This window comes from Haliotis rubra, unplaced genomic scaffold (genome assembly GCF_003918875.1).
Source record: "Haliotis rubra isolate DU_JTF1 unplaced genomic scaffold, ASM391887v1 Scf664, whole genome shotgun sequence".
In the NCBI taxonomy this organism is placed as follows: Eukaryota; Metazoa; Mollusca; class Gastropoda; order Lepetellida; family Haliotidae; genus Haliotis; species Haliotis rubra.
Window position 1 is genome coordinate 295,305 of NW_025767373.1, and position 22,903 is coordinate 318,207.

Sequence of the window (22,903 nt, forward strand, 5' to 3'; positions counted from 1 at the left end):
CAATGAAATCGACAGAAATAAAATTTGTGAACTAATATTTTCTGGATTATACAAAATTGTGTATAGTGCTAAGATATTAAATCGTAACGTCTTGCAAGAATGTTTAAGAGGCGTTGCACCTACAGCTTTACTCACTGCCGTTACAATAACTATAACACTAATACCGCTGTTTACATGTGGACTTTCAAAAGAGCATGTTTATCAAGCAAATATATGCACATAAAAAGTCAACTGCAAAGAAGTACCCGGATGTACAGATTCAATTGCGCGGACAGAAAAACAGCGATGAAAATAACGAATAGATCACTGCAAATCAGGAAAATAACGAATAGATCACTGCAAATCAGGAAAATAACGAATAGATCACTGCAAATCAGGTGATGTGGGTGGGTAAATGGGTGTGTTTAGTTTTACGCCGCACTCAGCAATATTCCAGCTATATGGCGATAATCTGTAAAATAATCGAGTCTGGACCAGACAGTCCAGTGATCAACGGCATGAGCATCGATCTACGCAATTGTGATACGATGACATATGTCAACCAAGTCAGCGAGCCTGACCACCCGATCCCGTTAGTCGTCTCTCATGACAAGCATGGGTTACAGAAGATCAATTCTAACCCGGACCTTCAAGGGTCCAGATAATGTGGAGCATTTCAGGTAAAAGAAAAGTATAACTTAAGTAGGTGACGTACTATATGTGACGTAATACAGTATTAACGGGTTGGTTATCCATGTTCAGCATATGCATTGTATGGTTTGTTTGTTCTCTTTTGTCATGGTTCAGAAAAAAATATTATTAACATTTAATTTTGTCAGGATAGGATCAAAACAGCCATTCAAAAAAACTAAATTATTAAACATAATTTTTTATTCACGACTGTTGTCGTCCAAACAAAAAACAGCTAAAGCAATCATTCATCAGTTCGTTATTAATACTGTTGTTCGCTGACCTACTGATGTGATCAGTTCGATGTATTCGCTATTGTCAGGAGACCAATTTCCTTGGTGTCAACAGGCAGATCATGAATTATGGTTATTCACAAAGGTGTCTATTTCCAGATAATTCCCCTATGACGTGTGGGATAGGAAACGCCGACAAACACGTACTATGCTCTATTATGGATAGATTATGTGATGTTCCCTTTTTTCGCACATCTCAATTTCTGATGGTTTTTATCACTAATAATCAATATATTTCCGAGTTATCGTTAATAATTCATGCTCTATATCCTTCCACGTTATCGCTGCTAAAATCATGTTCTATATCATTTTCATATTCTACATCCTCCATTACTCAACACCGCCTTCTGCTAACTACATTCATCTGTTTGAAACTCCTTGTTGGAACAGGTGCTAAGTAACCAACATGTATTCAGGTTTGGTTATAGTAACATCGACGGTGGGAATTATTGCTCATTCTATCAATCATTGGATTGTCAAGTCAAGATTAAATTATTTACATGTTGGAATATTACTTCGCTTTAACCAATAACATATAGACACAATCACACACACTTACGCACAATAACACACAAACACATACACACACACAGTATGTTGCTGATAAACCTGGAACTATAATTCGGGCGGACCGAGATTCGAACCCGTAATCATAGGTTTCTGGTGTTCTCTGGAGACGCAAGTCTGCTCACAGATTTGGGGCGCCTTAGACCGCTGCGTCTTGCATGGCCCAAGATATCCCTGGAAACCAAAGTTTTACTGTCGCTGAACGTCCCATCAAAACGACTAGAGTGACAAGGGAGACACTACAAGTTGTATGCTTCTCTCGAGGGTAATACGGTCTGATGTACGCCTCTTTGTGGCAGTGTCACCCGAGCCGGTTGGGGAGGGATGACATACAACGCATTTATCTTACCGCCATGTTAAATTACAAAATATCGACTATATGACATGTAGACAAAATGGCGTCTGCTTCTCGGCTGGATCATTTTAGTCAGTGAAGCATATTCTGACAAGCTTACAACTGCTGTAAAATGGTTAATTATGTTTAAGTTGAGTGTGCAAACGATTCAATGTATAAAATGGTTTAAATAAAGCAGTGAAAGTCGGTAAAATAAATTGTTACATGGTGAACTCAAAAACAGCTAATCGAACAGTTTTCGAGCTCCGTGCACTGCATGCGTCATATTATGACGTCATACGACTGTTAGCGATGCTGCGTCTCGGCGGAGAGTTTGGCAGTTACCGTGGCAGCGGGTAATATTTTTTCCAGTTGTCACCCTCCTGGGAGGGGTGACACGGAAACTAGTTAAAGCGTCATTGACCAATGAAATCAAAGTATTTGGCATGAAGTTAAGATAAAAAGTCTTGTATCATTCCTAGTACTCCGTGTACATGTACCAAGAAAAACCTCAGAAATTTAAGAATCCAAACTTTAGAACAAAAAACTTAAAAAAACGACAGCAATATATGTTTAAGACCACGCTAAACCTCCTCGAAGAGGCAGCATCCAACATTACCAAGATGTTTTCATCCAACATCGTGTGGAAATCAACAACAGCTAATCAGTATCAAACTCTTCAGATCGTTTATTAAATTATGTACAGCAACTTTCATAAAATTAATTGATTTTGCCAAACATTCGCATTTGAAGGCACTGATAAACAGGGTAATAAATATAAATATTTTAGTACTTTACAAAACGTCGCTAATACGAGCGGTTGAGTGGATATTACGCCAATTTAGCAACATTCTAGCCATACCACTGGGCGAAAAGAGGAATGGGCGTCACACGAGTTGGCAATCGAACCCGGTCATTTGGCCAAAACAAAGCTTGCAAAGTTCTTCCTTAAAGGAAATTATTCATTGTGGTCATTTTTGTTTTTGTTGGACCAATTTGAATCTCGAAGTTTCCGTAAAACCGCACACAAGTAATGAGCCTCGTTCAATGGTGGATAAATCACGTGACACGGGTAACCAAAATGACCAACGCAATTAATGACAGCACGGTTTCACTGTTAAACTTCTGCCACAAACTGCATTCTGAAGTATGCTGTTCACTGGCAGTCTTAGTGCCCGTCGCATGGCAATTAGCGCATATGGAACTCAAATTGTGAGTGGTGGGCGCTTCCTTTTCGGCGGAACATGTTCACCTTTTGGGCGGGACATGTTCACCTTTCCGCGAAGAGAATATAGGAGGCCATATAAGGTAAAATATAAAAATACACGTAAAATGTATGTGTGTGTGTGTGTGTGTGTGTGTGTGTCTGTGTCTCTCTCTCTCTCTCTCTCTCTGTCTGTGTATGTCTCTGTGTGTGTCTCTGAGTGTGTGTATGTGTGTCCGTGTGTATGTCTGTCTGTCTCTCTCTATCTCTCTCTGTTTATGTGTGTGTCTGTCTGTGTCTGTGTGTGAGTCTCTTTGCGTGTGTGTCCGTATGTGTGTATGTGTCTCTGTGTGTGTGTATGTCTGTCTCTCTCCACCTCTCTATTTATGTGTGTGTATGTCTGTGTCTGTGTGTGAGTCTCTGCGTGTGTGTCCGTCTGTGTGTATGTGTCTGTCTGTGTGTGTCTGTGTCTTTCTCTGTGTGTGTGTCTGTGTCTCTTTGTGTATGTCTGTCTGTGTCTGTGTGTTGCTGTGTGTATTATGCTTCAATTATTGTTTTACCGCCGTTTTGAAAAAAACATGTCTGCTAAAATACATCGTGGCAGTACTTTGGAGGAAGGTCCGAAGTTAGGCAGGTGTTGGACGTTTAGCATTCTGGTGTCCCACCAACTGGGTATCGGGTGCACACGCCCGAGGATATAATCAGGGGGAATTTTGGATCCGTACTCTTGATCACATGAATCGCAAGTCGCAGGTATTGCAGGTATGTGGAGATGTGAGTTGAGCTGCTATATATCGAGCGTGCAATGAATGTAATCCTGGACGGTGAAAGACTGAAGGGCCAAGCAGCGAGTCCAAAATTCGACCACGCGACCAAATGGATCCTGGCTACAAGGGGACACAACTCTGCATAGATATCTGCGTCCGCTTAAATGACTTAGTAGATGGGACGTACGTAAGCCTAGTAGTACCTTGACCGTATCATTCCTCCTGTCCTATCATTCCTCCTGTCTTACCCACCCGAGACCACGAACGATATACTCAGAGCACATATGGGATTCGGTGGCGGTGGGGTAGCCTAGTGGCTGAAGCGTTCGTTCGTCTTGCCAATGATTCCCCACATGGGTACAATGTGTCAAGCCCATTTCTGGTGCTCCCCGCTGTCATATTGCGGGAATATTGCTAAAGGCGGCGTAAAACCCAACTCACTCACTCACTCACACATGGGATTCTATTAATCGACTATTCAGCACTCGCTTAAAGAAATCTTCTGGGTTTTATTAGCATATAACTTGATTAAAAGCTGATGATTTTTTTATGTAATATATAACTACTTATATTCAATATGTTTTCTTTTTTAGTGAAACGAAATTACTTATTTAACACGATAGGGGTCATGTGGCTGCAAATTCATTTCTGTACAGATTACTTGTTGCACACTGTTGCATGACAAAGTGATGGTTAAAAAGACTTGTTGAAAATTAACAACAGTTGTTTAAATTTTCAATTACATAAAATAAAAGTATATTTATTCCTCTACTTTTGTCACATGAGCATGTGAATCACCGTCATCATAGTGAGGATACCTGATGTTGGCGAGACTGTGTTCGTATCCCAACCCAGCAGTGCTCCCGTCACAAATACAAGGGAAGGCAAGGCAAGTATTACTTCACTAATTACGCTGACACGAAATCTTCAAAATACTGTGATTTCATTTTGATAACGAAAATTGACTATATAGTCTTCCTATCATACTTCACTATACAGAGAAAGAGAGAGAGAGGAGGGGGGGGGGTTTGTAGAGAGTGAGTACATGACTAAAAGCTTATGGACCTGCCTTCGATATGGAACAACGGAAGAATTGCATACATGATTACATTGAAAAATGTGTTTAAAGGTTTACATACACACACACACACACACACACACACACATACACACATACATACATACATACATACATACATACATACATACATACATACATACATACATACATACATACATACATACATATATACATACATACATGAATCCACTAATAAACGTACCTAGTAACTTGAGATAAGTATTGAAATTTCATCCCAAGAAATGAATTAATCGTTTTCATAAATATTAAGACGTACTAATGTGTAAACGCAAATGAGTGTGAAAATTCTATATGGCAGTTTTACATCCTTTGGGCGACTTGCAATTGGGCCACAGAGGGCGTTTATTCAGAAGGCCTATCTGTAGAGGGCCCATCTTCACTGGCGATACATTCAGATGTGGACTTGATCGATTGAGGGGCTATCCATGGTGACTATTTATTCAGATAGTTTAAAGTGACTTGGTCCATAGAGGACCTATCTATGCCCACAACTAAGTATTGTCTGATGAAACTGTCTTATAGTCCTGAAATTACGATATACACGGGGAATTCGCAATTTAGACATTGACTTAAAAACTGTTCTCAAGGAATCCAATCCAGTGTATCATTTTAAACTTTACAATACATTTTCTATAGTTTCGCTAGTTGTTGGGGTATTTTTAGCGAAAGGGTCAATTTCAGCTTATACACATGTTATACAACCAAAGTTACGAACACTAGATTCGTTCTTATTAGTAAAGTTAATCAGCCCTGCCATGGCATATTAACTATATAAATATGAAAAACTCCGAATCCTTTTCGTTATCTAGATTACATATGGACCGTAATGCAGAGTTCAGAAGGTCTAGTTTGGGGTCTCATATTCACAACAACAAAAACTCGCTCCATGATCCTTCCATTTGCTCTACTCATATGGCGTTGACAATATATTTCTCTGAAGAACATGGCTCGATCTGTTTGGAAATACTATATTCTCAAACACAATTTGTCACCATAGTGAGTTTTAGAATTCATGTTCTAATATTGAGCCAAAATATGAGATGACATCAGCCGCCATTTTGAATTTCACGTTCAGTAAACTTCGCGAACGTCACCCTGCGAAAGAGCCACATAACATTCATATTCCTACCTTCAAATAAATATCCGACCAGTAGAAACACCACAATCCTGATTGAAAATATATCCGAGAGTCTCTTCGAGGTGGTATGCGCCATTGCCGGCGAGTGAAAGGTCCCACAGCAAAGTTGTCGTCTGCTTCTACTTGTCGTCTGCTTCGTCTTCCAATCTACCTGTCCCCTGGGGAAAGCAGATAGAACAATCGATTAGCTAAGTAGTTTCAGCCAAGCATGGGAGCAAGAGTCGTCCCCGGGTTCCTGCCTTGCCTAGTGCGGGTATTACATCGATTTTATTGATGGGTGCTGCAACGACAACTAAACTGGCCGTGTATAAGGCGTTTTGTGTTGCTGTAAAGCCCGGATCAACAAACAGTCATACTCGGGACTGAAGCTACAACGTGCGTGCGACTTTGTTTCCAGAGAACTGTCTCTAGGACTACAGATAACGCGGCCTGTATCTACTGGCTGAAACAACACGTGGCTGCAGGAGACATAGTTTCTCTTTATAGAACATGTTTTGTTAAATCTGATATATATTCAGCTTGTATTACTTCGTGTTTGTTTTTCAAATACAAATTTTATTTTATTTTATCATTAGTTGAATACATTAACATTTAGTTTCGCTATATCGTGTCAGGGTTTATTTATTCTCCTGGCCATTGCAAACCAGAACATCAATTGTTGTCATTTACACAAATTACAATCACGAATTAGTGTTTTGGGTAATTACGATAAATTATGCCCCGTATTCTTCACTCCTCCAGCTAAAAAGCCGAACAATTTAAACTGAACGAGACATGAATTTTGTAATAGAGATTTTTTTACTGAGTGGCTCATCATTTCATGGAAATAGTTGTTAAAATGTTTGCTCGTCACGCCGAAGACCCGGGTCCGATTCCCCACATGAATACAATGTGTGAAATCCATTGTTGGTATTGCTGGTGAATTGATAAAGCAGTGTAATCACTCACTCACTCCCTCACTCACTCACTCTCCCACCAACCCACCCAGTCCTCCCCTTCCGGTTGCACCTGCCCATCACACAATAGTTACATTAAGTTTTCTGGAACTTCCTACCATTCCAACTTACTGATCTTCTATTATGAGAACCTGTTATTCGAATTAACATATAAGCATTCAATGACATTTACAGATTGAACGATGAAAATATGCTGACTACATATTCACTGACTGAGTTTTTATATATCAATAATTGATTGCGTTGAACTTCTCTTTCTCAAACGATGCGTCCTTGGCTCTTGGCATTTCCTTTGGAAAGCATAGAAATAGTTTAAGCTCATTGTAGAATGAATGTTTGTCAGTATGCAAGCTTCAAGAGTGAGTGAGTTTAGTTTTACGCAGCTTTTAGCAATATTCCAGCAATATCACGGCAGGGGACGCCATAATGGGCTTCACACATTGTGCCCATGTGGAGAATCGAACCCGGGTCTTCGGCGTGACCCGCGAACGCTTTAACCACTAGGCTACCCCACCGCCCCCAAGCTTCAAGAAGGAGTGAGTGGGTGAGTATGGTTTTACCCAGCTCTTAGCAATATTGCAGCAATATCACGGCGGGGACACCAGAAATGGGCTTCACAAATTGAACCCATGTGGGGAATCGAACCGGGTCTTTGGCGTTACGAGCCAACGCTTTAACCACTAGGCTACCCCCCGCTCCCCGGTTCAAGTAGGAGGAGAGTGATGCCGTTCTCAGGCATTTACCACATCGTTGAAAACCAATACCATAGATATGGTGTTAGCAAACCTAGAAATACACCCGTGAAGATCAGGTCACAGTTGATCTTCAGCAACCCATGCTTGTCGTAAGAGGATCGTCGTCGTAAGAGGATCGGGTGGTCAGGCTCGCTGACTTGGTTCACTACATGTCATGGTATCCCAATTGTGTAGATCGATGCTTACGTTGTTGGCCACAGGATTGCCTGTCCAGACTAGATTGTTTACAGAATGCAGCCATAAAGCTGGAATATTGCTGAGTGCGGCGTTAAACAAGAAAGAGGGACATCACAAACAAACAAGCAAACACACAAAACCTAGAAATACAATCAGGGCAAACAAGGATTCGAACTCAAGATACTGGCGTGTCCAAATGACGCAACTGGTTCGCCGTAACCCAATGTTAGAATGGCGTTTAACAGCAGCACTGACTGACGTAATGATTGGTGTGTCGCTCTTATTATTTGGCAGCTCAAAACGATTAGAGTAGACACAGCAAGTTATATTGTAGAAAAGTATGCTGGAAGAACTTTATGTTCTTGAAATTTGGAAAAGAAATCAGCTTCACCGTTTCAGAGACAACTATGAATTTCGTTTTTGTCTTGTAAATATATTAAGTGAGCACCACAAAATCAAAACCAGCGACCAATCATGTTTGAAGATGGCTAGCGATGAAATACACAGGAAGTATTTACTCTAATTGTTTTTTCCTGTGGAGCGCAAGGCTCTGACTCCAAGCTGTCAATGAAAATGGATAATGAAAGAATTATTAGAGGCACTTTATCACACCACACTTCTCTAAAATTAAATAATGCATTTCTCTTAACAATACTAACTATCAGCCCTCAGGGAAGCTACCATATAATTTATTCTAAAAAATTACGTATTGAGATTACAGTATTAAATTAAAAAGTTACATTAAATGGACTCTCGCGCCCTCTAACGGCCGAACATTATTTCAAGCGAATCCCATAGAGTTATGTCCCTTGGGGCGCTCTTTACGAATATCCTATAACTCCTTTAGACACAGAACTCAGTCCCAGAAGCAGACACTAATGTCTGGCGCAAAAACATACGCGCAACTTGTTGTTGAAACCAGTTCGGCAAATACCGACGACACCGAGTGCGACAGTTTTCGATGTACGGAGCAATTGTTTACATTCCATATATGGCAAGTGTTATCTGTTTGGAAGCTGTTCGCCTCGAAGTTTCAATTATCGATTTCAGGCAAGTCGTAACGGATAATAAGTCTTTACTGCATTAATGGGAAGCATATGCCCCAATATATATAATATAGGCCAAATATTGTCGAAAATCACATTGTGCCTGTCACATGTTAAAATGTTTGGGAGTAAACATTAGTAAAGTAAAAATGTTGGTGCCCACAAAAGCACTAGAATCTATAGTTTACTGAGAAAGTGGACGCTGCGGTGGCTGAATTGGTTGCGCCTTACTCTGAGTGAGTTCGATTCCCGGATATGACTTAATCCCAAAACTAAAATCGCTGTGCTTTTCCCTCGATCTTCGGACGTCAATCTCAAATGGCACATCGTATTTTCAACCTCAACTCCCTGGGGAACATACAACTCGTGCAGCCACTAGTCGCACCGACTTATTGTGGCTTTCCCATCCTTACGAGGTACCCATTCAAGCAGCTGGGTGGACTGGGACACATTGTCACAGTACTTTGTCTATGTTCACTGCACGTTGCTGGTGTGCAACTAGGTGTTTGCACATATTCACGTGACCACCATGTGGTCATTTACCAACGGATTCGTGGGTTCTTTTAAGTGCACGGGGTTGTGTACTGTACACTAGGGGTTGTGACAACACTGAAAGAGTCTACGCACAAAATTGAATCCAAGGTTTTTACACCCAGTCACAGATGGTCTCGATCCCGGCACCTCAAGCTCGCTGGATCACTAGCCTGGCACCTAAGACAGCTCGCCCACCATACCCAACAAATTGCTGTGTTTGGTACGTCATGTATTACATTTATAATATGTAGCAGTTACATTTGTCCACTTTCTTAATCACATTATGTATAAATATTAAATATTAAAATTATGGGAAAATATAGTTGGTCCATCACCTTCATTACAATGATCCTCACAAAAGAATGTTTGCATGTTGGATGTGGTTCTATATGGGTTGTGTCCACATCACACACTGTTTGACGGGTTCTTATTCCACAAAGCCACCATGTTACCACGAGTACCTTTTCCCTATGATAACGTGTAGGCGCTACGGTCACCTCAGCGCTGAGATCGCTTTGTGAACGGGGCCCGATTACAATATACGCACAGAGGCGATTATATCGGGGCCTTGGACATTATTTGAAAAAAATCATTATCCCTACATATTCTTATAGCATATTGATCTGTGTTTGGAGGAATCTACTGTTAGATCATGAATGTAGTGAGTCATGAACAAGGAGACAATCAATATCACAGATTCTTTGAGAACCATGCTGACAATGGATACGTGTAGTTTATGTCTGTGGCAAACAATATGCAATCATCTGATTTAAAGAACGGTAATGTGAAATGTAACAGGGAAAGGATAATATTACAGTGTTACATTGGTAACTGTCATAAAATGTTGTAGTTATATATTATATTGGTGTAGTTGCGCGTACTACTGAATGTCAACATTATTGGCACAGTTTATGGAAATGAAAGCCACAAAATCCTTTCCACATCCACAAAGACATCGGTAGTGCAGTTCCGACCAGATCATTAGCATATGTTTATGAATCACAATCAAATGGTGATAGCACCAGGTGTTTGCGAAAAGGAAGGCTTATACTGCCGGTGGCAACCGTCATGAACATTATATGTAAAGCTAGTCAACTGTTCAGCCTAAAAACCTATAACACTGATTCCGACTATATTGTAAACAATCATGTGCTTGTTTGTGTGTATGTTTATTTCCAAACTCAGCAATATTACAGCTGCATGGACCCGTGAAGATCCGGGTTAGAACTGATCTTCAGTAACCCATGCTTGTTGTAAGAGGCGACTAACGGGATCGGGTGGTCAGGCTCGCTGACTGGGTTGACACTTGTCATCGTATCGCAATTGCGTAGATCGATGTTCATGATGTTGATCCCTGGATTGTCTGGTCCAGACTCGATTATTTACAGACCGCCGCCATATAGCTGGAATATTGCTGGGTGCGGCATAAAACTAAACTCACTCACCCACTTACAGCTGCAGGACTGCGGTCTGTAAATGATCGACTCCAGACCAGAGAGACCAGTGATTGACATCATGAGATACGATGACCGAGCTTATGCTTATTAATCGCCATCGAATAGTGATGATACCAAGCGTTCGCGAAAAGGTGAGCATATCCTGCCCCACTAGACACCCGTCGTCAACACAAGCAAAGGATGATTAATTGCTCCTCTGAAAAAAACATCGGGAACATACGGTACATATCAAAATAGGCGAATGCATTGGCCATCATTGTTGTCACTCATGCGTCAAATTTGGCGTACGTCAGATTCTTCATCAAGACATGCTCACTGTCTCCGTATATAGGTATGTTCATCGGCTCTCACCAATGTCTTCGTTTGCCCTGTGTCTGTTGTTTTACATAGCAATATTACAGTCTGGACCAGACAAATCCGAAACTGAAGGAATGGCCACGATCCCCATCATTGGGTCAGCCAAGTCCAGTTCTGGGGCGCGTTGTTCAGCACATTAAAACTTGTCCCTATTGGTCATAGAAGAGCAGACAAGTTCTCTCTGTTACCTTGCAGAATGACATGCCGTGACGCCATTTTGAATGTCTCTCGCTTACGCAGGTGGCACCTCTCTCAGTCGCTGCACGCCGAAGCGCTGCGATGCATGCAGCGAGGCGTTGTTCAGCCAATAGAAGCGCAGCGCTGCACAGCGTATCGGCTAAACAACGCGCCCCTGATGTCAACACGTCCTACCACATGGTCCCGATCCACACACCGACCCTAGCACTTCAACAACCGTAAGTTTACGTTTAAGCATTGGATTTACGCATACGTTAGTGTTAAGCTAAGGTCAATGTGTAGAACAGCCCAGGAACGGCCCGATTAAGTTAGATACTGTTCCTTCTTCTAATATGAATTGTGTTCCGAATAAAAAATATCGTGAATTTGAACTATATTTCACATTTCCTTGTAACCTGATGTGTTATATAAGAAGTTTCAGAAGGTGTAAGGTCATGTATCAAGGTCACGCTTTCACATTTTTTTTATTCATGACGGTCCTTTTTCATTAAACCAGACGAGTACATGCATCACACGTTGTGTGAAACGAGGCGAAGAGAGGTCAGCGTGTAATACTTGAACCGATTTCAGGACCTCGGTCACCTGGTGCGGTTGCTCTATCAGTACCCCTCTCGATGTGCATTTGGTACCACTTCTAGAAAAACTGTTTGTTTGTCAATAAACGCACACGACTGCATGAACAGACTGAACTGAACATTCCCGATAAGAAGCATGACAAATATCTGTGACAGTGTGAATGACTAACGGCCCATACAATTCCATGAACAACATAACCCTTACTGAAAGCGTAAACGTTGTGTGCAATTCAAGGGTCATTTGTTCTTCTGATGGTGACCTTGCTTGATGTTCTTACAACGATGTCCTTGATTTACAGTAGTACAAGACATTATTTCTTCATCTTGAGCGTTGCTGCTGCCATGTTTCCTTTCTCGTGCAAAGGGATTCGCATCCGGTTTATGTTTGATGTTTAGACTAACGTAACGAACGAGTACAGTATTTTTGCGTATCTATGGCTACCGAGGTGAGCGTGCAACTGGCATTTTGGCGAACACCACTTCAGGGTTTTAGTGATGGGCCTGTCGGCTTAATGTTAAGCTCAAGTGACGCATGTCGTAGATGATTGCCATTTCTGTGAAATCAGATAGTGAAAGACGATCGTACAAAGAGTACATGGAGTACAGTGTTTTTAATTAGTTTGACTTATATCTTTTAGATAAATGGGAAGATTCGTCTATGAATTATGAATTATGATGGCGCATATCTTCCTGGTCGCCACGAAAACCTTTCCTCTGGCATGTTTAGAGTATTCTGACGCGTAAATATTGATAATAGCCTAGTCAGGAGGAACAGGACGTCATTGCATTAATAGTCATGATGTATATATCACAGTGAGTCGATGGTTGTGTTTGCTGTTAGCACTATTCCAGCAAAGTTACTTCTTGACGTCACGTAACCATCAGGTGCTGTATATATAGATTCACACAAATACTTCAGATGATCATTTTTCTTTGTGTCATAAGTGTTATCACAGAGATGCCTTCAGCTATACATTCCTTTACATATTATATATTTAGCTGTTTGTTGTCACACACTGTTAGGTCATGTATTATGTTTGATACAAGCACAATTGTTTGTATACCTTATGTCAAATTTACAAATTGAATAATCACTGTATCTATACACACAAAACACCTCGGACCTTCTTATACTTAATGTATAACAGGCGACTGTTCTTAAGCTGGCTACTATCGAAAACTGTCCAACCGACAAATACTTATTTACTTGCAAATTTACAAGGCGGAATAATGAAAAGCGTTGTAATGAAGAATATATCTCTAAAAACCATTACATGAACATAATCACCACAACAGAATTGTTAGTACTGTTTAATCATTTTTTTTTTTGCCAGTAATTATGCAGGATTGAGTTTATGTGGATGCAGATTAATGACGACAGGATCAACAATAAACACATCACTGTGAGCATAACAGTGATAGAATTCATGGTTTACGGTTACAGTAAGTCAATATGCATGATTTTCATTATCTGTGAACCGTGACAAGTACAGTACTTGTTGCATGTAAAGTAGACGAAGCCTTTGTATTGTTGTGAGAGGAATTACACATTGCCGGATGTGTATGCGTTGTGCAGTGGTGTATAAATAATTACAGTGTATGCATGAGGGAATTACAGTTACGGTAGCCTGAAGATACCCGAAATACGTAACCGCCCACACATACATATATACATACACACACATGCACACACATGCACACACACACACACACACACACACACACACACACACACACACACACACACACACACATACACATACATACATACATACATACATACATACATACATACATACATACATACATACATACATACATACATACATACACGTTTAAGTGTAAGGATATACGTGTGCTGCTTTTCTTTATACACGTTCGAGAAGAGCTGAATGTTGCTCCCATACCTAAGCGATTGCTTGGAGATCATACATCGAAATATCTTCGAGGTAACAAGGTATTTCTATATTGATGGGTCGTGTTCGTACATAACACAGTTCCTTATTCACACATTTGAAAGACATTAGCGATTCCTGCACTGGTCTTGAGGTCAGTCTTTGTTATATATTGATACGGTGCCGTATATAACACGAAGTAAATACATGGCCTGAATCAATCAATGAAGAGGTCAGTGGTAATACAATGTCCTAAAAACATAGCAATGCTGGCCAGAAAGTGAACATCATTTCTCTATTAAACGCAAAAGAAACTTGAAAGATAAAGTGGTAATACCGAACTGATAAATGTTGACACAATCAGTGGTAATACCTTAACTATAAATGTTAATACATTTAGTGGTAATGCTTTAATGACAAATGTTAATGCATTTACAGGTAATATCTCAATGACAAACGTTAACACATTTCGTGGTTACATCTCAATGATAAATGGAAAGTGAAATGAATGACGGATATATATATACACATCATTAGATTCTTAAGAATATATATATTATGTGTGTGTGTGTGTATGTATGTATATATATATATATATATATATAAAGAATATATATATTATGTGTGTGTATGTATACATATATATATAGATATAGATAGATAGATCATTTGGGATTCTTAAGAATCCGATCAACCATTTCATCTATGATTAGACATCGTAAATTCAAGTGGGCTACATTGATTTATTATACTGAACCATATGTACGTTGTATCAATATCAAGAAAGTAAGACAAGCTTTATCACAGTTTCGTTCTGTTTATTATGATTTAAGTTGTTATAAGGGAAAATTTCACAAGAAATCTACTGTGTGCAGATATTGTAAAATGAATGTCTTGGAAGATGAATACCATGTACTGCTATTTTGTGACTATTATAGAAACAAATTAGAAGCAAATATATACCCAGTTACTTTACGAAACAACCGTCAAAACATAAATTTATCAAACTGTTGTCAACTTCTAATCGTATATTGATTGAAAATATTGCTTTGTTCATATACCATGCGATATTGAAGAGAAACCCACTCTGCTTTTGAACTTTGTATATACCTGTACTATGGGCCTGTGGCCTTCAGTTCTGAATAAAGATTGATTGACTATACTGAACGAAATGTTCTATTGCTTAACAAATACAACCGAGTATTGTCTCTTTTCCATCACTCATTGGCTACCTACATTGAGAGCCTCCTCAAGGATTGAAAGCTTTAAAACTATTTACTGTATTTAAATGATATTATAATTCCCTGAATAAGTGATCCAATATCTGCGATGTGTCACAAGGCCATTTATGTACATTACTTTACAGTTTTTCGCCGTTTTCAGCAACATCTCAACAATATCACGGCGGGGGCACCAGAAATGGGCTTTACACATTGTATCCTTGTGGGGAATCGAACCCGTGTCTTCGGCGTGACGAGCGAACGTTTTAACCACTACACTGCCCCGTTATTTTCTGAATATGCTCACAAACGTGAAGAAGAAACTGTAGACATTTCATTTTCAAACGACTTCATTACTCTCCCAAAATAGTTACGTCTAATGTATCACGTCATCAAGCTCGTAGTGTTTGCAAGAACTCCCTTAAACCACATCATGATTGCAACAATGTTTTATCGTGACATGAACAATCTTCATTTCATTGCATGTTATCGCGTGGCAATCTAATAGCTCACAAAATATCAACATTAAAACAGTGCTTTACAAACACCATGCAATTTGTCATCCACAAATTAAAAGCACATGAGATATACCTATGGCGAAACCTCCTTGAAGAAATCGTTATTTTTATTGAAACGTCATAAACAAATAACATCACCAATCAGTCTACATCAAATCAGCTGTTTTCACTAGGGGCAGATGCTGATCATGATTGACCGCTAATTGGTGACCAATTCCGCACAAATCATTTTACTACCTATAGTGATTTATAAGAAATATTGGCTCAGCTGTTTCACTAAGATGTGATCATTTAATTTCATTTAAGTGGCTGAATTATACTGTTACATTTTAACAGTTCTGAACGTTTGTAGTTTGTGTTGTACTAATTGCTCCTTACATGTGTTTGTGTTTAAACTGTATGAGATGATGGTGATTCCAGTAGACGGGACCCGTGAAGGTCCGGGTTAGAATATTGATCTTCAGTCACCCATGCTTGTCTACCCGTGAAGATCCGGGTTAGAATATTGATCTTCAGTAACCCATGCTTGTCTACCCGTGAAGGTCCGGGTTAGAATTGATCTTCAGTAACCCATGCTTGTCGTAAGAGGCGACTAACTGGATCAGGTGGTCAGGCTCGCTGACTTGGTTGACACATGTCAGTATATCCCAATTGCGCACCTCGATGCTCATGCTGTTGGTCACTGGATTGTCTGGTCCAGACTCGATTATTTACAGACCGCCGCCATATAGTTGGAATATTGCTGAGAGCGGCGTAAAGCTAAACTCTCACTCACTCACTCCAGTAGACGGGACATGCTCGCTGACTTGATTGACACATGTCATCGTATCCCAGTTGCGTAGATTGATGCTCATGATGTCAGTCACTGGATTGTCTGGTCCAGACTCGATTATCTACAGACACCCGCTATATAGATGGAATATTGTAAACAAATATAAAGCTTCAAGCATATAATATGTGTGCGCGAGACCCCAAACAACCCTCCCCAAAAAATTAAAAGCTATTGAAAGAAACGTGAAGCATATAGTGTTTTTAGCAGCAGCTCCGAGTTATGGAGATATTTCGGTCAGGGACTATCGATAACAACGAATGATCTATTTTGTAATCTCCATTTCTCATGCAATCGATTGCTGTGTATATAGTAGTTATATATGCTCTGTGCGAAATGATGTCCCGGAACACTCGCCACACAAAACTAAATACACGTGTTATTTGAGAAAATAAATGTCTACAGGGCTAAATGCATTATAACGATTATGGCAAATTGAAGTGAGCGTCTATATTGATGTTGCTGTGAGAACACAAATGTAGAGTTTACATGAACGAGTTATGTACTCGGGGGTGGGGTGGGGTTGAACTTAGTGGTTCAGCCTAGTGGTTCAAGCGTTTGCTAGTCACGCCGAAGACCCGGGTTCGATTCCCCACATGGGTATAATGTGTGAAGTCCATTTCTGGTGTCCTCCGCCGTGATATTGCTGAAATATTGCTAACAGCGGCGTAAAACCATTCTCACTCGCTCACTCACTCGAACACTCGGCGTAATTGCAGTTATTGATTGTATAAATAATTTAAGCTGTCGGGCCAAACTCAATATACATCTGTAATTTCTGTATGTGAAGTTTACGCGGTAGACTGCTTTTCCATTGGGCGAGAGGGTGGTTACATGACCGAGAAACCGACGTCCAGAACACTGTATTCTTTGAAATAACGTAAACACTGACGGGCTACTTCCAAATTCTGGGGAAACACCTTGGAAGTTCCTGGCAGGAAGAAGTACAGCATTTCATAGAGTTTAGGCCTCTCAACCTTGAACCGTTTAAGCATAAATTTGGATACCTCAGATAGTTTGATTGTGATTGCATGTGCGTTCAAGAATATCCTCTCTTCGACCAATTCCAGTGAACAAAACGAAGAAATATAAACTATGGAGTCGATTAGTGTTTTAACTGGCACGTTACAGTCCAAAGCATTTGATGATCTACCTTAGTATCCGCTTGCCCTACCTTTATAATCACCTTTCAATTGATATCGTATCCCAGTCGCGCAGATTGATGCTCATGCTGTTGATTACTGGATTGTCTGGTACAGATTTGATTATTGTACCCATGTGGGGAATCGAACCCGGGTCTTCGGCGTGACGAGCGAACGCTTTTACCACTAGGCTTCCCCACCGCCCTTTTTCTTTTGAGAGAAATAATTCATGAACTCTTCGATGCTGTAGATATCTTGACACTAATAAGGCCTTAATAAGACTCAATTTGTCTGTTTTACCAAAGTATGTAAATATTTTCGAAAGTGTCACAATGTAGAAAGTTGAAAGTGTCACACAATGCAGAAAGTTGAAACACGTTTTAGAGATGTTCGCCTCAGGTGTTGTTCAGCGTCGTCCCTGCAGCAATATGAACATGAATACCCGTATGAACATGAATACCCGGAGGTGTGTTGAACACTAGGAACTGCACTATTGGTGGTGACTATGTGTAAGAAACTGCAGCACCCATAACAACCCGTCGTCAGACACTACTCGACTCAGCATCATCAGCCTACTGACGAAAAGAATTCGAGAAGAATTTCTAAAGCTCTGTCAGAAGGACATACATCCGCTTCCATCCTGCACAATCCTTGGCAGTAGACGTTACAGACGAAGAACCTAAACCATCCCAGATTGCCGTTCATCCTAGCTGAGGCTGAGCTGGAAGGGTGTGGACAGAAATGTTGGTTCAGAGAGGTTCTTGTTCTTTTCTGGTGACGATAACAGGATGGTTGTGTGTTCGACTGATGCACAGTAGTGAGCTCTCCTGTCAGCGTCAATCGTCTACATGGCAGGAACATTGACCGCAAGTACATACTGACTTATTGAACCAACTTACGTCGCACTGTTGCTCATACCGCAGTCTTGCCAGTCTTCTCGAGATCCATGTTAAGCGTATTCTAAACCAGCCTCTGTCTCCAGAAACAATTCAGAGTGATTTTGAGATGGAAGCTGCCACGGCCGTCAAGATCGAGCTCCCTGATGAAGAACTAGAGATGCTTTCTCAACTTGGCACAAGGTATATGACGACAGGTCCAGGCCCTTGGACTAGTCGACAGAGGTCATGACTTGGATCTGTCATGCTTATACCGTATCAAAGATGAGTGGATAGAGGCCATGGATACTTGTCTAGAAGTATTACTAACTGGGTGGATGATGACTCTATTTCACATACCACTGTGGAATCATCACGAGACATTATGACCAAGGACTGTCTTGAGGCTTCAACAGTCGTCTTAATGCCAGTCTTTCCCAACGTATTTCGCCTCGTGAAACTAATGAAAAGAACAGAGAAAGATGGCCGGTTCAGTGCTTCTCTGTCTCATACAAGAATATATCGCAAAGGCAAACCGCAGCCCCGGCAGACAGAAAAAACCCAGTTCGGACAAGGCATCAAGACTCCATTTCAGCATATGGAAGTTGTTGGGAAATATGTATGTGAGGCTCTGCCGACTTTTGATAATAAATAATTGAACAAACTTTGTGTGTTTTCGATGAGTGCTTTGGTATATTTATACATATTTGCTGTATATTTTAGCTGAAATGTGAAGTAAATAGGACTATGAAATGCAGTAGAAATGTATCTCTCATTACCATCCTAATATGTGTTTAGTACAGTATATGACAACCGGGGTAAGAATGGGACCAGTACTTTTTACGGGTAACACCTACTGGTAATAAATCACCCACGACGTGTGATTTTAAACTGTCAAATAACTGGGGTATCTGGCAAATAGGAGGGAAATGTCTTTCCTGTTCATTCAAACAACGGTGTGTATTGCCACCAGTACACCACCTGTACAATCCACAATACACCAACAATATCACACCACTTCTATATCAACATCTCGAAACCACTAAGTCGCCTGTACATTACATAATACACCAACAATCTCACACCACTTCTTCAAATATACTACAGTATTTATATATAAAATTTACAAACATTTAACCACCTGTGCAATTTAAGTCTAGATAATTTCAAATAATTACTTTATATCCAGTGCATATATTCCTTGACGAATGGGTGGTCTTATGATTACGCGCCTTCTAAATGACTAAAATACTAAATTATATAGATATGTCCCAGGTTTGAGTCACCATTGCGACAATACAGAAGCTATCCATGGCACGGAGAAACACACTCATGTATACTATTTAAGAAATACACTTCGCTCTACCACCATGTATAGTGTAATAAAACACACTTTTGCCCTGAACTATTATAGTTAAAGCACGAGGACACTTTTGCCCTGAACTATTATAGTTAAAGCACGAGGACGCTTGCGTCCGAGTGCTTAACGTTATAATAGTTCAGGGCGAAAGTGTGTTTTATTACACTATACATGGTGGTAGGGCGAAGTATATTTCTTTTCTAAGATGCCAAATTTAATACTTTCTAAAGATAATTACGATTAATTTAAGGCAGAAAACAAACAACGGTGTCGGTGACCTAAATTAAGAATCCTCGCACAGGGCTAACTGGCGCGCTGTTCTATTGATGTGTCTGCCCCCTACGTTAAGACGAACGTTACCAGAAAAAAAAACAAATGATGACAGTTTGATGACGGTTTACGTTCGGATTAAATATCTTCTCTGAATTATTTTAATTACATCTGTCATTAACGTAAACCATATGGGGCAATATGAACGTTGCATTTCTACTACCAGCGTAAGTTTAGATCAGTACATCCAGAGGAAGTTGAGTAGTCAAGCGACATTCCACAATTGCATTGTGGGAATGTAAACATTACGAACGTTACCGTGTCGCTGAAAACTTGTGAGTCGAAATGACACATTTTAACCGTCGTAAAACATAAACGTAATGTTTCCACCAGTGATGTTAGCTGCGTGAAGCAACAGCAAACCAAGAAACTGGATGCAACGGTGTAGTTTACTGTAGGAGGCCGTACGAGGCGATGACAACTGACATGCATCGTGACGTCGCTTACATTGTGACGTAATGTAAAATGGTTCGATTACGAGGGGGCACACTAGAATGGTGCAGTGACGGGATAACGTCATTCAATTGTTACGTCATCAAAAAACTATACCTTTATTGTCTGATAATGTATTTTTTTTCGATTGTTCTAACCGCTAGGCATCTTAGAATATAGGATATTTTTGTATATTATTGTTATTTTTAGGATATTTTATGTAGCGCACATATCCACGCAATTAGTACATGCTCAAGGCGCTGATATTTCCCCCCTCGATCATTGGATCAACGGCACATCGTATTATCAATCTCACCTCCCTGGGGAACATACAACTCTTGCAGTCACTAGGCGCATCAAGTTATTGCGGCATTCCCATCCTTACGAGGTACCCATTCACAGCTTGGTGAACTGGGACACATAGTCACAGTGCTTTATTAGAGGACAACAAGCGTTCATTGGCTTCCGATAGCCCATTTGTATGGAATGCAAGCTCCACCGCAAAGTTCAAAACATCACGTAGACCATCAAATATAGATGTAAAAGCATCATCGAAATCATCAACAGCATAACGTTTAATATCACTGGCGCATATCAGAATGTCCCATACAATCAAACCTAGCTACTTAAATTAATTGGACAGCTTTTTTATTCGATTGAATCAATTAATGAAACTAATTAATGAAACTAATTAATGAAACTTTGTTTTGACTACGATTTCGCTGGGTACGGTCCAGTGATACTGCCAACTTTGGTCCATCGAACTAGGAAGTAAATAAGTAAAACCGGTCAATTGATCTACGAATTTACCTTGGCCACGGCAAGTTCACAAAAGGTTTTTTTCCGGGTTTTCAAGTCGAACGCTAGTGTATGTATGGGAACCAAATCAGTAGCAATGTGAGGAGACATGGTTAAATTCGGTCAGTACTGACATGTACAGTTACATTCCTGGGTAGACAAGCCTTTCAACGTGAACGTTTGAATTGTAGACAGGATTCATACCAATCATGAATAATCTAGTCGTATAAAAACACATTGTAAGAAATGATACTGACGTATATACAATTACACCCATAGCGGTTACAATGTGAAATGTATCGAATGATTTCATAACAAATCTAATTATTATCGATTCCATTCATTAATGTCTTCTGGTCGATATGTTTATACTGTATTAACCTTTAACTAGATCATCGTTTGAACACGGTAAAGAAGAGACTGTGTCTTTGGCTCTGAGACAGTATAAATTATCCATGATTCTTTTTTATATGTGTACTTACCCATGTCTTATCAGATGTGGGATGCTTTCTACCGCAACTCATTTGGTAAAGTTAAATGAGCTTTACTCTGTGCAACGCTAGATTTGAAATTTGAGTAAATCATATTAATAGTAATCTTATGCTTAAAATATGTGGTAATACAAAGCGGAGTATCATAAATAGAGTCATTAGTATTGACAAAGTACTATCAGCTATCAAAGTACTATTCAAAGTACTATCAAAGTAACTATTAACTATCAGACAAAGTACTATCAACTATCAAAGTACTATTAACTATCAGACAAAGTACTATCAACTATCAAAGTACTATTAACTATCAAACAAATTACTATCAACTATCAGACAAAGTACTATCAACTATCAAAGTACTATTAACTACAAAAGTACTATCAACTATCAAAGTACTATTAACTATCAGACAAAGTACTATTAACTATCAGACAAAGTACTATCAACTATCAGACAAAGTACTATCAACTATCAGACAAAGTACTATTAACTATCAGACAAAGTACTATAGTACAACTATCAGTACTATCAACTATCAGACAAAAGTATTAACTATTATCTATCAAACAAAGTAACTATTAACTATCAGACAAAGTACTATTAACTATCAGACAAAGTACTATCAACTATCAGATCAAACAAAGTATCAAAGTACTATTAACTATATTAACTATCAGACAAAGTACTATCAACTATCAGACAAAGTACTATCAACTATCAAACAAAGTACTATCAACTATCAGACAAAGTACTATTAACTACCAAACAAAGTACTATCAACTATCAAAGTACTATTAACTATCAAACAAAGTACTATCAACTATCAGACAAAGTACTATCAACTATCAACTATCAAATCATCAAAAGTACTATCAACTATCTAG

The 22,903-nt window shown here is 39.7% G+C and overlaps 1 protein-coding gene across 1 annotated transcript in view; it reads right to left on the reverse strand.

Annotated features, from left to right (window-relative positions):
- Window positions 1-22,903, reverse strand: part of LOC124257517 — a 110,152-nt gene that overhangs the window by 71,939 nt on the left and 15,310 nt on the right. The window contains exon 2 of the mRNA XM_046691603.1: window positions 6,066-6,232. Coding sequence (XP_046547559.1) covers window positions 6,066-6,232 — 167 coding nt within the window. The remainder of the gene's footprint in view (window positions 1-6,065; window positions 6,233-22,903) is intronic.